Source organism: Piliocolobus tephrosceles, chromosome 1 (assembly GCF_002776525.5).
Source record: "Piliocolobus tephrosceles isolate RC106 chromosome 1, ASM277652v3, whole genome shotgun sequence".
Classification (NCBI taxonomy): domain Eukaryota; kingdom Metazoa; phylum Chordata; class Mammalia; order Primates; family Cercopithecidae; genus Piliocolobus; species Piliocolobus tephrosceles.
The window spans coordinates 107,539,897-107,555,066 of record NC_045434.1 but is presented as its reverse complement, the minus strand read 5'-3'; the positions used below and the strand labels follow the sequence as shown (position 1 = coordinate 107,555,066).

Genomic DNA, 15,170 nt, shown 5'->3' with positions numbered 1-15,170 from the left:
TATGTACCTTGACTATCCTGGACAAAAGAGAATATAAAATATGGGGAGAAAACAACAAAAACAGAATAATTGGTTTTCTTTTCATTTCTGTTTCCTCTACCCACTTGATTCCATTGATATTTGATATTTGAGATCAATTTCCATTTTTAAATGATTCTGTTAGATCTATTTTTCCCCTTATGTAGCATACTTTTCCCTGGCAAGCTTATCCACTTCCATAGTACCCTATGCTATGGTCCATCATTGCTTTTTCATACTATTATAATTGCCTCTTTACAAGGTCTGTGATAGTAATGGTTATGTCTTTCTTACGTGATACTATCTTCAGTGCCTAAAGATAGTGTTCAATAAATATCTAACCTGGAATTCAGCATATTCAAAGATGCATTTGTGTTCTATCCAAAAGAGTAATTCTTCATCATTTCTCTCTTTAGCAGCACCATGATCTCAGAACAGTGAAATCATTATTTACTTTCTCCTTTTTCTCACATTTCACATCCATTTGCCAAATCTCATCATTCTTCTTTTGTAGCTGCATTCACAATGCTCTTCTTTCACCTTCACCACCTCATTGTAGGCCTACTAGAAGAGCTCATGTGTGGACTATTGCTGTTGATCTCATGTATTCCAATTTCTTCCACCTTACCCATTGCTACCATGCTAGTCTTCTTCAAGAGCAGCTCTATCATGTCTCTCCTATGCAGAACTTTCAGTGATTTCCTTTCATCTGCTAAGTTTAACCTAACTACCTTTTCTGGGCTTAGCACTCATGACTCATTCATTTGTTGATTCGTTTTATCCTGTTTTATTCATTAAACAACCATTTAAATTAAGTACCTACTATGTGCCAAGCTCTATAAGAGGATCTAGGAATACTGCGATGAACAAGGTTAAAGTGCTTTTGAAGTTTTTTTTTTAAAGAAGACCTCTCCCCTTAAATGATGAAGATATTCTACATTTTGTTCCATTAAATATAAGAGCTTGGTATGGACGAAGTGGCATATTACATATTATTTATTGCTGTGTGCTCAATTCAAAGAAAATGCGTCATTTCATTTCACATCCAGAGAATGGCAACAATTTTACAGTCTGATAATTGAAAGAAATGGAAACTCCCATACATTACTGGTGAGAATATAAAATAGTATAATCCTTTTGGAGAACATCGTGGCAGTGGCTAGTAAATTTGAAGATATACGTAACTCTGACCCAGCAATGCTCCCCTCTTGACATCTACTCAGGGAAAACCATTGTACATATGCATATATAGACACATATGAGAATATTTGTTATAGTGTGAAACAGTCACAGAATGGAAACAACTCTCCTTTAGTAGAATGAATAACATATATATATATATTTTTTTAATTTTATTATTATACTTTAAGTTCTAGGGTACATGTGCATAACGTGCAGGTTTGTTACATATGTATACTTGTGCCATGTTGGTGTGCTGCACCCATCAACTCGTCAGCACCCATCAATTCGTCATTTATATCAGGTACAACTCCCAATGCAATCCCTCCCCCCTCCACCCCCATGATAGGCCCCGATGTGTGATGTTCCCCTTCCCGAGTACAAGTGATGTCATTGTTCAGTTCCCACCTATGAGTGAGAACATGCGGTGTTTGGTTTTCTGTTCTTGTGATAATTTGCTAAGAATGATGGTTTCCAGCTGCATCCATGTCCCTACAAAGGACACAAACTCATCCTTTTTTATGGCTGCATAATATTCCATGGTGTATATGTGCCACATTTTCTTAATTCAGTCTGTCACAGATGGACATTTGGGTTGATTCCAAGTCTTTGCTATTGTGAACAGTGCTGCAGTAAACATACGTGTGCATGTGTCTTTATAGCAGCATGATTTATAATCCTTTGGGTATATATCCAGTAGTGGGATGGCTGGGTCATATGGTACATCTAGTTCTAGATCCTTGAGGAATTGCCATACTGTTTTCCATAATGGTTGAACTAGTTTACAATCCCACCAACAGTGTAAAAGTGTTCCTATTTCTCCACATCCTCTCCAGCACCTGTTGTTTCCTGACTTTTTAATGATCGCCATTCTAACTGGTGTGAGATGGTATCTCATTGTGGTTTTGATTTGCATTTCTCTGATGGCCAGCGATGATGAGCATTTTTTCATGTGTCTGTTGGCTGTATGAATGTCTTCTTTTGAGAAATGTCTGTTCATATCCTTTGCCCACTTTTTGATGGGGTTGTTTGTTTTTTTCTTGTAAATTTGAGTTCTTTGTAGATTCTGGAAATTAGCCCTTTGTCAGATGAGTAGATTGCAAAAATTTTCTCCCATTCTGTAGGTTGCCTGTTCACTCTGATGGTAGTTTCTTTTGCTGTGCAGAAGCTCTTTAGTTTAATCATATCCCATTTGTCAATTTTGGCTTTTGCTGCCGTTGCTTTTGGTGTTTTAGACATGAAGTCCTTGCCCATGCCTATGTCCTGAATGGGACCACCTAGGTTTTCTTCTAGGGTTTTTATGGTATTAGGTCTAACATTTAAGTCTCTGATCCATCTTGAATTAATTTTCGTATAAGGAGTAAGGAAAGGATCCAGTTTTAGCTTTCTACTTATGGCTAGCCAATTTTCCCAGCACCATTTATTAAATAGGGAGTCCTTTCCCCATTTCTTGTTTCTCTCAGGTTTGTCAAAGATCAGATGGCTGTAGATGTGTGGTATTATTTCTGAGGACTCTGTTCTGTTCCATTGGTCTATATCTCTGTTTTGGTACCAGTACCATGCTGTTTTGGTTACTGTAGCCTTGTAGTATAGTTTGAAGTCAGGTAGCGTGATGCCTCCAGCTTTGTTCTTTTGACTTAGGATTGTCTTGGCAATGCGGGCTCTTTTTTGGTTCCATATGAACTTTAAAGCCGTTTTTTCCAATTCTGTGAAGAAACTCATTGGTAGCTTGATGGGGATGGCATTGAATCTGTAAATAACTTTGGGCAGTATGGCCATTTTCACGATATTGATTCTTCCTATCCATGAGCATGGTATGTTCTTCCATTTGTTTGTGTCCTCTTTTATTTCACTGAGCAGTGGTTTGTAGTTCTCCTTGAAGAGGTCCTTTACATCCCTTGTAAGTTGGATTCCTAGGTATTTTATTTTCTCTGAAGCAATTGTGAATGGAAGTTCATTCCTGATTTGGCTCTCTGCTTGTCTGTTACTGGTGTATAAGAATGCCTGTGATTTTTGCACATTAATTTTGTATCCTGAGACTTTGCTGAAGTTGCTTATCAGCTTAAGGAGATTTTGGGCTGAGACAATGGGGTTTTCTAAATATACAATCATGTCATCTGCAAACAGGGACAATTTGACTTCTTCTTTTCCTAACTGAATACCCTTGATTTCTTTCTCTTGCCTGATTGCCCTAGCCAGAACTTCCAACACTATGTTGAATAGGAGTGGTGAGAGAGGGCATCCCTGTCTTGTGCCAGTTTTCAAAGGGAATGCTTTCAGTTTTTGCCCATTCAGTATGATATTGGCTGTGGGTTTGTCATAAATAGCTCTTATTATTTTGAGGTACGTTCCATCAATACCGAATTTATTGAGCGTTTTTACCATGAAGGGCTGTTGAATTTTGTCAAAAGCCTTTTCTGCATCTATTGAGATAATCATGTGGTTCTTGTCTTTGGTTCTGTTTATATGCTGGATTACGTTTATTGATTTGCGAATGTTGAACCAGCCTTGCATCCCAGGGAAGAAGCCCACTTGATCATGGTGGATAAGCTTTTTGATGTGCTGCTGAATCCATTTTGCCAGTATTTTATTGAGGATTTTTGCATCGATGTTCATCAGGGATATTGGTCTAAAATTTTCTCTTTTTGTTGTGTCTCTGCCAGGCTTTGGTATCAGGATGATGTTGGCCTCATAAAATGAGTTAGGGAGGATTCCCTCTTTTTCAATTGATTGGAATAGTTTCAGAAGGAATGGTACCAGCTCCTCTTTGTACCTCTGGTAAAATTCAGCTGTGAATCCATCTGGTCCTGGACTTTTTTTGGTTGGTAGGCTATTATTGCCTCAATTTCAGAGCCTGCTATTGGTCTATTCAGGGATTCAACTTCTTCCTGGTCTAGTCTTGGAAGAGTGTAAGTGTCCAGGAAATTATCCATTTCTTCTAGATTTTCTAGTTTATTTGCGTAGAGGTGTTTATAGTATTCGCTGATGGTAGTTTGTGTTTCTGTGGGGTCGGTGGTGATATCCCCTTTATCATTTTTAATTGCGTCTATTTGATTCTTCTCTCTTTTCTTCTTTATTAGTCTTGCTAGTGGTCTGTCAGTTTTGTTGATTTTTTCAAAAAACCAACTCCTGGATTCATTGATTTTTTGGAAGTTTTTTTGTGTCTCTATCTCCTTCAGTTCTGCTCTGATCTTAGTTATTTCTTGCCTTCTGCTAGCTTTTGAATGTGTTTGCTCTTGCTTCTCCAGTTCTTTTAATTGTGATGTTAGAGTGTCAATTTTAGATCTTTCCAGCTTTCTCTTGTGGGCATTTAGTGCTATAAATTTCCCTCTACACACTGCTTTAAATGTGTCCCAGAGATTCTGGTATGTTGTATCTTTGTTCTCATTGGTTTCAAAGAACATCTTTATTTCTGCCTTCATTTCGTTATGTACCCAGTAGTCATTCAGGAGCAGGTTGTTCAGTTTCCATGTAGTTGAGCGGTTTTGATTGAGTCTCTTAGTCCTGAGTTCTAGTTTGATTGCACTGTGGTCTGAGAGACAGTTTGTTATAATTTCTGTTCTTTTACATTTGCTGAGGAGTGCTTTACTTCCAATTATGTGGTCAATTTTGGAATAAGTGCGATGTGGTGCTGAGAAGAATGTATATTCTGTTGATTTGGGGTGGAGAGTTCTATAGATGTCTATTAGGTCCACTTGGTGCAGAGATGAGTTCAATTCCTGGATATCCTTGTTAACTTTCTGTCTTGTTGATCTGTCTAATGTTGACAGTGGAGTGTTGAAGTCTCCCATTATTATTGTATGGGAGTCTAAGTCTCTTTGTAAGTCTCTAAGGATTTGCTTTATGAATTTGGGTGCTCCTGTATTGGGTGCATATATATTTAGGATAGCTAGCTCTTCCTGTTTTATTGATCCCTTTACCATTATGTAATGGCCTTGTCTCTTTTGATCTTTGATGGTTTAAAGTCTATTTTATCAGAGACTAGGATTGCAACCCCTGCTTTTTTTGTGTTCTCCATTTGCTTGGTAGATCTTCCTCCATCCCTTTATTTTGAGCCTATGTATGTCTCTGCATGTGAGATGGGTCTCCTGAATACAGCAGACTGATGGGTCTTGACTCTTTATCCAGTTTGCCAGTCTGTGTCTTTTAATTGGAGCATTTAGTCCATTAACATTTAAGGTTAATATTGTTATGTGTGAACTTGATCCTGCCATTATGATATTAACTGGTTATTTTGCTCGTTAGTTGATGCAGTTTCTTCCTAGCCTCGATGGTCTTTACATTTTGGCATGTTTTTGCAATGGCTGGTACCGGTTGTTCCTTTCCATGTTTAGGGCTTCCTTCAGGGTCTCTTGTAAGGCAGGTCTGGTGGTGACAAAATCTCTAAGCATTTGCTTATCTGTAAAGGATTTTATTTCTCCTTCACTGATGAAACTTAGTTTGGCTGGATATGAAATTCTGGGCTTAAAATTCTTTTCTTTAAGAACGTTGAATATTGGCCCCCACTCTCTTCTGGCTTGTAGAGTTTCTGCAGAGAGGTCTGCTGTTATTCTGATGGGCTTCCCTTTGTGGGTAACCCGACCTTTCTCTCTGGCTGCCCTTAAGATTTTTTCCTTCATTTCAACTTTGGTGAATCTGGCAATTATGTGTCTTGGAGTTGCTCTTCTGGAGGAGTATCTTTGTGGTGTTCTCTGTATTTCCTGAATTTGAATGTTGGCCTGCCCTACTAGGTTGGGGAAGTTCTCTTGGATGATATCCTGAAGAGTGTTTTCCAACTTGGTTCCATTTTCCCCCTCACTTTCAGGCACCCCAATCAGACGTAGATTTGGTCTTTTTACATAATCCCATACTTCTTGCAGGCTTTGTTCATTTCTTTTTCTTCTTTTTTCTTTTGGTTTCTCTTCTTGCTTCATTTCATTTATTTGATCCTCAATCACTGATACTCTTTCTTCCAGTTGATCAAGTCGGTTACCGAAGCTTGTGGATTTGTCACGTATTTCTCGTGTCATGGTTTTCATCTCTGTCATTTCATTTATGACCTTCTCTGCATTAATTAATCTAGCTATCAATTCTTCCACTCTTTTTTCAAGATTTTTAGTTTCTTTGCGCTGGGTACATAATTCCTCCTTTAGCTCTGAGAAGTTTGATGGACTGAAGCCTTCTTCTCTCATCTCGTCAAAGTCATTCTCTGACCAGCTTTGATCCGTTGCTGGCGATGAGCTGCGCTCCTTTGCAGGGGGAGATGCGCTCTTATTTTTTGAATTTCCAGCTTTTCTGCCCTGCTTCTTCTCCATCTTTGTGGTTTTATCTGCTTCTGGTCTTTGATGATGGTGACGTACTGATGGGGTTTTGGTATAGGTGTTCTTCCTGTTTGATAGTTTTCCTTCTAATAGTCAGGACCCTCAGCTGTAGGTCTGCTGGAGATTGCTTGAGGTCCACTCCAGACCCTGTTTGCCTGGGTATCAGCAGCAGAGGTTGCAGAAGATAGAATATTGCTGAACAGTGAGTGTACCTGTCTGATTCTTGCTTTGGAAGCTTCCTCTCAGGGGTGTACTCCACCCTGCGAGGTGTGGGGTGTCAGACTGCCTCTAGTGGAGGATGTCTCCCAGTTAGGCTACTCAGGGGTCAGGAACCCACTTGAGCAGGCAGTCTGTCCGTTCTCAGATGTCAACCTCCGTGTTGGGAGATCCACTGCTCTCTTCAGAGCTGTCAGACAGAGTCGTTCGGGTCTGCACAGGCCTCTGCTGCTTCCCCTGTTGATTTTTAGCTGTGCCCTGTCCCCAGAGGTGGAGTCTACAGAGACAGGCAGGTTTCCTTGAGCTGCTGTGACCTCCACCCAGTTCGAGCTTCCCAGCGGCTTTGTTTACCTACTTAAGCCTCAGCAATGGCGGGCGCCCCTCCCCCAGCCTCGCTGCTGCCTTGTGGTTAGATCGCAGACTGCTGTGCTAGCAATGAGGGAGGCTCCGTGGCCGTGGGACCCTCCCGGCCAGGTGTGGGTATAGTCTCCTGGTGTGCCCGTTTGCTTAAAGCGCAGTATTGGGGTGGGAATTACCCGATTTTCCAGGTGTTGTGTGTCTCATTTCGCCTGGCTAGGAAAAGGGATTCCCTTCCCCCTTGCACTTCCCGGGTGAGGCGATGCCTCGCCCTGCTTCAGCTCTCGCTGGTCGGGCTGCAGCAGCTGACCAGCACCGATTGTCCGGCATTCCCCAGTGAGATGACCCCAGTACCTCAGTTGAAAATGCAGAAATCACTGGTCTTCTGTGTCGCTCGCGCCGGGAGTTGGAGACTGGAGCTGTTCCTATTCGGCCATCTTGCTCTGCCCCTGTAACATATATTTTAATTTGTTCATAAAAATGGACTGCTATACAGCAGTTCAATGTACTAGATTTATAGGTATCAACATTAGTAAGTGTTAAGAGGCATAAAAAGTATAAAATTGTATAAAGGTATAAAATTGTATAAAAAGTTACAAAATGATATTTATATTATACTATTTATGAAAAAATATGTGAAATGTTAGGAAAATATTTTCTGAAGCTTTTATGAAAACAATAGTATTTACATGTTACAGCTGCGTATATACATATCTTAGATGTATATTCGGGAGGAAAGACACATATCAACTTCAGGACAGCTCAGGGAGGGAATGGCTATAGGGACAGGAAATTAGAGCTTTAATTGTAGATGTGACCATGTATATAGATCCTTAAAGAGAAAAAAAAGGGAGATTTGAAGGCAATCTAGCAATAATATATAGATGTGTATATAAATAAATTAATACATGTACACATATTTATATAAGTAAATTTTATACATAGATATTTCTAATACTATTCTGATACTACAGTCTGTAATTTTATATATGTTTGAAATACTGAATAGTTGGCAGTTCTATAAAAATGAAAAAGCCTTCAGAAAATAAAAAAACTTCAAAATAGCTCTAAAACAATGAAAAACTTTCTCTGTCAGTGACTATAGTTAGGGTTCACAACCCTTGGAATTGTATACTGTATCTGAAAACTTGATATTTACCAACAACTCAAGAAAAATAGATCTAATTTATTTATAAACAATGCTAGTTTTCTTTTTTAATCTAAGCCCCATAAGTATCTTTTTTAACAAGGAAACTGCCCCAAATTATGAAGTCCTAAAATCTTTTCAGTGATTATGGATGGCAGTCATCATATCCTGCATTTTTACATTTTCCCCTTAGTAAAAGGTTAAACTTTCTCAAGTTAGATAATAATTACCAAGAATTCTCAGTAAGATGTGTTTCTAGTAATGCTACTACCTTATTTAGAAAAAGTGGACTTTTTATTTCTGTCATGGTATATCCAGTTTCCTTGATACTGTGATTAATAGGCATAATTCAGGAAAAAGACCCTCTAACCTCCTAATCCCCAGCCAAATCTCTGTTTGGTGTATTTCTGTGCCGGCTACCCCAGAGAAGCGTGACTGGCTTTTTCATTGGTTCTTTGCTTGACTTCTGAGCTAGAAAGTTTGCAGAAAGTTTAGTCTGTTTTCATACAAATCTTTGCATCCATCTGTACGATTGGAGTAACTCCGTTTCAAATATGGATTTGGAAATAAGGGAGTAGGTAAGTAGGGAGAGACAGGATGTCGTTGAAAAGTTTTTTAGTTTGATTTTATTGTTTTGTCTTCATTATTTTAATGACAATTCCTGCTGAAAGTCAAACTTCCAAAAAATTCATGTTAAATGTTTTCCCCCTCAAAACATGTACAATTTAAGGTAAACTATGTAATATCTAGATGTGTTTCAGCATTATGGGGAAGAACCTATGCTACTTTCCATCTAGGAAAAAACAGTCAATCATCTACCTCATTAATTTACCTCAGGTGAATGAGCATCTTAATTACTTCCTTAGGAGCCAAAGAATTTTATTAGAAAATATGAATTTAGAAGAATCATGAGTATTTTACTCTCTCATCATATATACATATATATATTTCTCTAACATTAGCATAGTGATTAATAGAATGTCAAAAGTAGTAGGAACCACAAACTGTGTTAATGTTGAGTGCTTTCCCATACTATTTGGCAGCCTAGTGGGAACTGCATGACAAATTGAGAAGACACTCAATTGTTTTCATTCTTTTCTGGAACATTTATTTCTACTGCAAAAATTACAGATTCTCAAGAGAAAATTAAAGTATTTCTTGCTTTCCTGAGAGTAAGCCAATACTGAATGATCCTACTAATGTCTCTATTTGTTCAATAAATTGTCAGATAAAATAATAGAATGCTCAGAAAAACTTTAAAAAATTACCCTTACATAAACATCCTACATTTTTATCTGATCTGGTTAGTTCTTAGCTTAATCTTTACCCACTTATTTCCTCATTTTATCAAAATAGTTCATTATGTTACACATTAGAACAAAATTATTTCAGTTAGTTTTATCCTCATTTACCCCCACCTTTTATGCCAGTTAATCTTACATGACAGCATCAATGCATTTAAATTCACAAATTATGTCCTAATTCAGAACCCATGTAAGGCAATCCTTGTAGGAATGAATAATCTACATACGTACAGTCAATTTCCTGGCCTTAAACAAATGTATGAAAATACTAGATAATATATGGTGAAGAGCACTTGAGAAATTAGTTCTTTCTCCTATTTCTGCTCTCTGTTCTCCTAAGATGAGTGCTTTAGACTCCTTTTGGCCAATGGTAGATATTTTAATTTTTTTTAATTTACTTTTTATTTTTTTGAGGCAGAGTCTCATTGTGTCACCCAGGCTGGAGTGTAGTGGCACAATCTCAGCTCACTGGAACCTCTGCTTCCTAGATTCAAATGATTTTCCTGCCTCAGTCTCCTGTGTAACCGGGATTCACAGGCATGTGCCACCTTACCTGGCTAATTTTTGTATTTTTAGTAGAGTTGGGTTTCGCCACGTTGGCCAAGCTGATCTCAAACTCTTGACCTCAAATGATTCGCCTATCTCTGCCTCCCAAAGAGCTGGGATTACAAGTGTGAGCCACCGTGCCCAGCCCTTTGGTAGATATTTCAAAACTCCTTTGTGAAAAACAGGGCAGAGACATACACTAAGTCAAATTGCTCTGACTCTCACTTAAACATTAGTAATTTCAGCTGCTATTTTACTCACTTCAGGAAACTTCTATGGAACTCCCAAGCCTCCAGCAGAACCCAGCCCTTTTCAGCCAGATCCAGTTGATCAAGTCCTCTTTGATAATGAGTTTGATGCAGAATCTCAAAGAAAACGAACTACATCTGTCAGCAAGATGGAAAGAATGGATAGCTCTCTTCCTGAAGAGGAAGAAGATGAGGACAAGGAAGCTATTAATGGCAGTGGAAATGCAGGTTTGTAATAGATGAACAACTTTTAACTGATCTTCTAGATTGATTTTACTATTACGTTGAATTAAAACCACTAAAATTTTCTACAAAGCATATGAAGAGCAAGTGATGGGATTTTAATTTTTTTGTAAAGGTTGTATGTGGAACAAAGTGTATTTCTGTAGACCATCCTTTAAGCTAAAGTGAATTGTTCCAGTTTGGATAAATTAATGATAAACTATCATTAGTAATAAAATATATGTCATTACCCTGCTGTTTAAAATATTTGAGATTTGCCTCTGATGTTGCAATTTGGGAATCTTGTTGGTCTATGTCTTACTTTACAGGATGTAAACAATATATGGATGTTTTGAATGTAGACTTCAGCCTAAACAAAGTAAATAGGGTTTGAAAGTATGCTGGTAAAAATTATCTAAAAGGTTGGTTTATAATATTTTGAATTTAAATTTTAGATTCACTCACATTTTCAAATATGAGTCCCTTAATTAAATGTAAAACCAGCAGAAATTCAGTGGGGAAGAATCTGCTCATTTTGAGTAGCCCTAATTAATGTGGTGATTGCTTAGAGGGTTATTAGACTTGTAACTGAGAGTATAACTAGGAAACCATAAAATCACAGCTGAGCTTATTCAGTGGTACCCATTGCCAAAATTCCATTCAGAACACTAGAATGTAAACTTCATAGGGCTGAAGTTTTGCTTTTTTTGTTTACTGTTCTGTCCCTTCCATCAAAAACAATGCCTGGCATGTAATAGGAACTAAAATCCTCAAATTTGCAGAACACATGTCCTTATCATTTTCCCAAAGCACCCTTATCTTTTTCTTCATCAATTATTAAAATTTGATACGTATATTTATTGAGTTAATACATTCATTGTTTATGTCCCACTCCAGAGTGTGAGTTCGTTTTTATAGTCCTAACTTTTTACATAGTTATGCCACATAGTGCGTTTAATGTTAAATGGATTATCCCAATGTATTTAAATGTAAATACTAAAAACAGATTTTAAAAGGTTTAGGTGAATTCACATCTAATTTTTAGGAGTTACTAAGGGAAGTCATCACACCGTTGAGCCTTTTAATGTTGATACCAGCTCTGCTATCCCACAAAATTAAGTCTGTTAACATTTAAAAATGCTAAACAGTAGGATTGGAGACCATGAATCTTTCCCAATATGGGAATTTATATGTTCTTGATTTAAGGGAAAAGAAAATGTTGTTTTTTTACTTCCTAATACAAAGCGTTTAAGGGATCACCGCAGTTCTTTTAGAGGTAAACTTGTTTGTAATCTCTATAGTTTATGCTTCATGTAAGTCACTTGTTAAACTGATGTTATATACTCTTTGATATTAATATTTAAAGGGAATATATCCAAGGGTATGTGGGAGGCAGTTCGTATACTACCTCTTATGTATAGATACCATAGGACACTTACATTGAATTACGTATTTCTTTGTAATAGAAAATATATAGGACATTTAAGTGAAAAAATACAAAGCACCTGCCTACAAACAGAATTCACCTTCTGAATAAGTATGAACTGTAGTTGTTAGTTAACTAATCAAAGTTGGGGAAATGTGCTTTGTGTATTGCTTTTGTTGTTCTTTGTTTCTTTGTTTGTTTGGTTGTGTGTTTGTTTTGAGACAGAGTCGCCCTCAGTTGCTCAGGCAGGAGTGCAGTGGTGCGACCTTGGCTCACTGCAGTCTGTCTCTTGGGCTCAAGCAATTCTCATGTCTCAGCCTCCTAAGTAGCTGGGATTACAGGCATGTGCCACCCTGCCTAGATAATTTTTGTATTTTCAGTAGAGACAGGGTTTCACCATGTTGGCCAAGCTGGTCTCAAACTCCTGGCCTCTGGTGAGCTGCTTGCCTTGGCCTCCCAGAGTGCTGGGATTACAGGCGTGAACCACCATGCCTGGCCTGTGTATCGTTTTTGAATCCCTGCCTTGAAAAATCAGAAAATTGTTCGGGAGTAGAAATGAGGAGAGGTTAGGTAGAGGTTTATTTGTGCACACCAGTATGTTTATTATTTTATATCTTGCTGAAGAAATAACCCAAAAGAATGCTAAAATGGCCTTGTACAGTAACATATGTTGTAATAATTATAATTTTTTTCTAAGAAATGGTTTTATATAAAGAACATCTTCACAAGTCATTGGCTATTAAGCAAACTCCTTTATTCAATCACTTGGAACTTTATTAAGAAAAATATTATAGATTATATACTTGCTTTTGCTTTTCTCCAACATGGTTAGTTCCCAAGAATGTAACTCCTTTCCTGATTGATTTATACATTAGGTACCTTTTGATTTCTATCATTTTTTCTGCATACAAAATAAATCATATGTTTGATTCATTTATTTATTCAACAAGTATGTAGTGAGCACTTACTAGAATACTAAATGCCATTGTGCTAAATGCTAGAAATAAAGCAGTGAACAAAACGGACAAAAACCTGTCATGAACTATACTTTCTGGTGGGAGAGACAGAACTTGCCAACTTAAATGAATAACATACATAGTGTGTTAGATGATGCCACAGAGAAAAACAAAGCAGAGCAGGAGGTGGTAAGATATGGTGGTCAACGTTTGCAATTTTAGATAGTGTGGAAGAAAAGACTTGAAAGAATCAAGTGAGTAAACTCAGGATATCTGAGAAAAGAGCATTCTAGACAGACAGAACTGGAGGTACAAATGCCCAGAGATGGAAACATACCTAGAATATTCAGGCAATAGCAAGGAAACCAGAGTGGTTGGATACAATGTGGACAATGCATTCTATTGGAGTGGTTGGATCTGAGTGATGGAAGGAAATAGAATAGAACAGTAACCAATAAGATCATTTAGATAATGATGGGTATGAGGAGGGAGGAATGCATATCATACAGGATCTTGTAGGTCATTGGAAGAATTTTGGTTTTTATTCTGAAATGAGAAACCATTATGGGGTTTTGATTCAAAGAGTAACATGGTACAAACAGTTTTTAACAGGCTTATCCTGACTACTGTTTTGCGAATAGGCAAATGGAGGACATGGGCAAAATAGGGTTACCAGTTAGGAGGTTACTGAATGTGCAAGGAAGAAAGTGATCAGATGCTGCTGGTAACTCAAGTAGGATGGAACTGAGGAATGATCATTGGATATAGCAATGTAGAGGTTATTGATGACCTAGATAAGAATAGTTTAATGATAGGAATTTAAAAGCCTTGTTGGAGTGAGGTCCAGAGGAACTGGAAGAGTGGAAGAGGAGTTAGCAAATATAAACTATTTCAAGGTGGTTTGGTGTAAAGAGGAGAGAAATAGGTTGGCTGCCAAGGAGTAAAGACAATTTTTTTTTTTTTTTTTGGAGAAGGAGTCTCGCTCTGTCGCCCAGGCGGGAGTGCAGTGGTGCGATCTTGGCTCACTGCAAGCTTCGCCTCCCAGGTTCACGCCATTCTCCTGCCTCAGTCTCCCGAGTAGCTGGGACTACAGACACCCGCCACCACGCCCAGCTAATTTTTTTTTGTATTTTTAGTAGAGATGGGGTTTCACCATGTTAGCCAGGATGGTCTCGATCTCCTGACCTCGTGATCTTCCCACCTCAGCCTCCCAAAGTGCTGGGATTACAGGTGTGAGCCACTGTACCCGGCCAGAGAATTATTTTCTTTTTACTGAACTGGGAACATGTTTTTATGTGGATGGATATGATCTAATAGATAAAGAAGATTGGTGATGCAGGAAGGAGAGTGAAAGAATTGCTGTAGGCAAGAGAGGATGGGATATAATTTATAATTGGAGGGTTAGCCATAGCTAGGAGTACAGGCAGTTCTTCCATAGTAACAGATGGTGGAGTCAATGGGCACAGTTGCTGTGTAGATGTGATGGTGGGAGTTTGTGGAAGTTTTCTTCTGCTTGCTTCTATTTTCTTAATGAAATAAGACACAAGGTCATCAAATGAGATGAGGGATAAGGAAAAGTAGTGGATGGTTTAAGGAGAAAGAAGGTATGAAATAATTATCTTGGAGAGTGTCAGAGTGAATCAACTAAAGAAATATGCTATGATCACCATGATCATTAAATGCCCACTTAAAGTTAGTGATCATTAATTTAAAGTAAACTTGTCAACATTGCCTGTATTCAGCTGCATATGCTGACATGGAGTAGGTGGAGAGTAGGATTTAAGCAGAGTTCTGATTTAGCCAGGCAGTATTATGAAGTAAGGTTAGGGCAAAGGAATCAGGAATATTTACAAGGGAATAATTATAGTGGTTCATCATGGAATTTAAGTTGGGTTAGCAGGGCAATGGGGAAATGGATAGAGGATAAAGAATAGTGAAAGGTAGTAAGTAGTAGGGCATAGTTAGATAAAGGATGGTTGGAGTTGAAATACTATAGAGAAGATATCTCAGGATATATAAGATCTCTCTCAGATTCTCTGAATCTGGCCATTGCCTGTAATTTGAAGTTGTCATAGTGATATTACATATCATCATTTAAGTTTTAGAAACAAGTTTTAAGTATACGAATTGTGAACTCCCTAGACAGTACCCATATTTTAGTATTCTTACCTACATTATGGGCCTTGGGACTCTAAAAGGATTTTAATATTACTAACCGGAATTATATTTAACAACAGGAACTCTATTGAGT

The 15,170-nt window shown here is 37.9% G+C and overlaps 1 protein-coding gene across 1 annotated transcript in view; it reads left to right on the top strand.

Moving 5' to 3' along the window:
* The window catches only part of MAGI3 (membrane associated guanylate kinase, WW and PDZ domain containing 3), a 290,328-nt gene that overhangs the window by 190,283 nt on the left and 84,875 nt on the right, over positions 1-15,170 (top strand). The window contains exon 4 of the mRNA XM_026456708.2: positions 10,334-10,543. Within this exon, the coding sequence (XP_026312493.1) occupies positions 10,334-10,543 (210 nt within the window). The remainder of the gene's footprint in view (positions 1-10,333; positions 10,544-15,170) is intronic.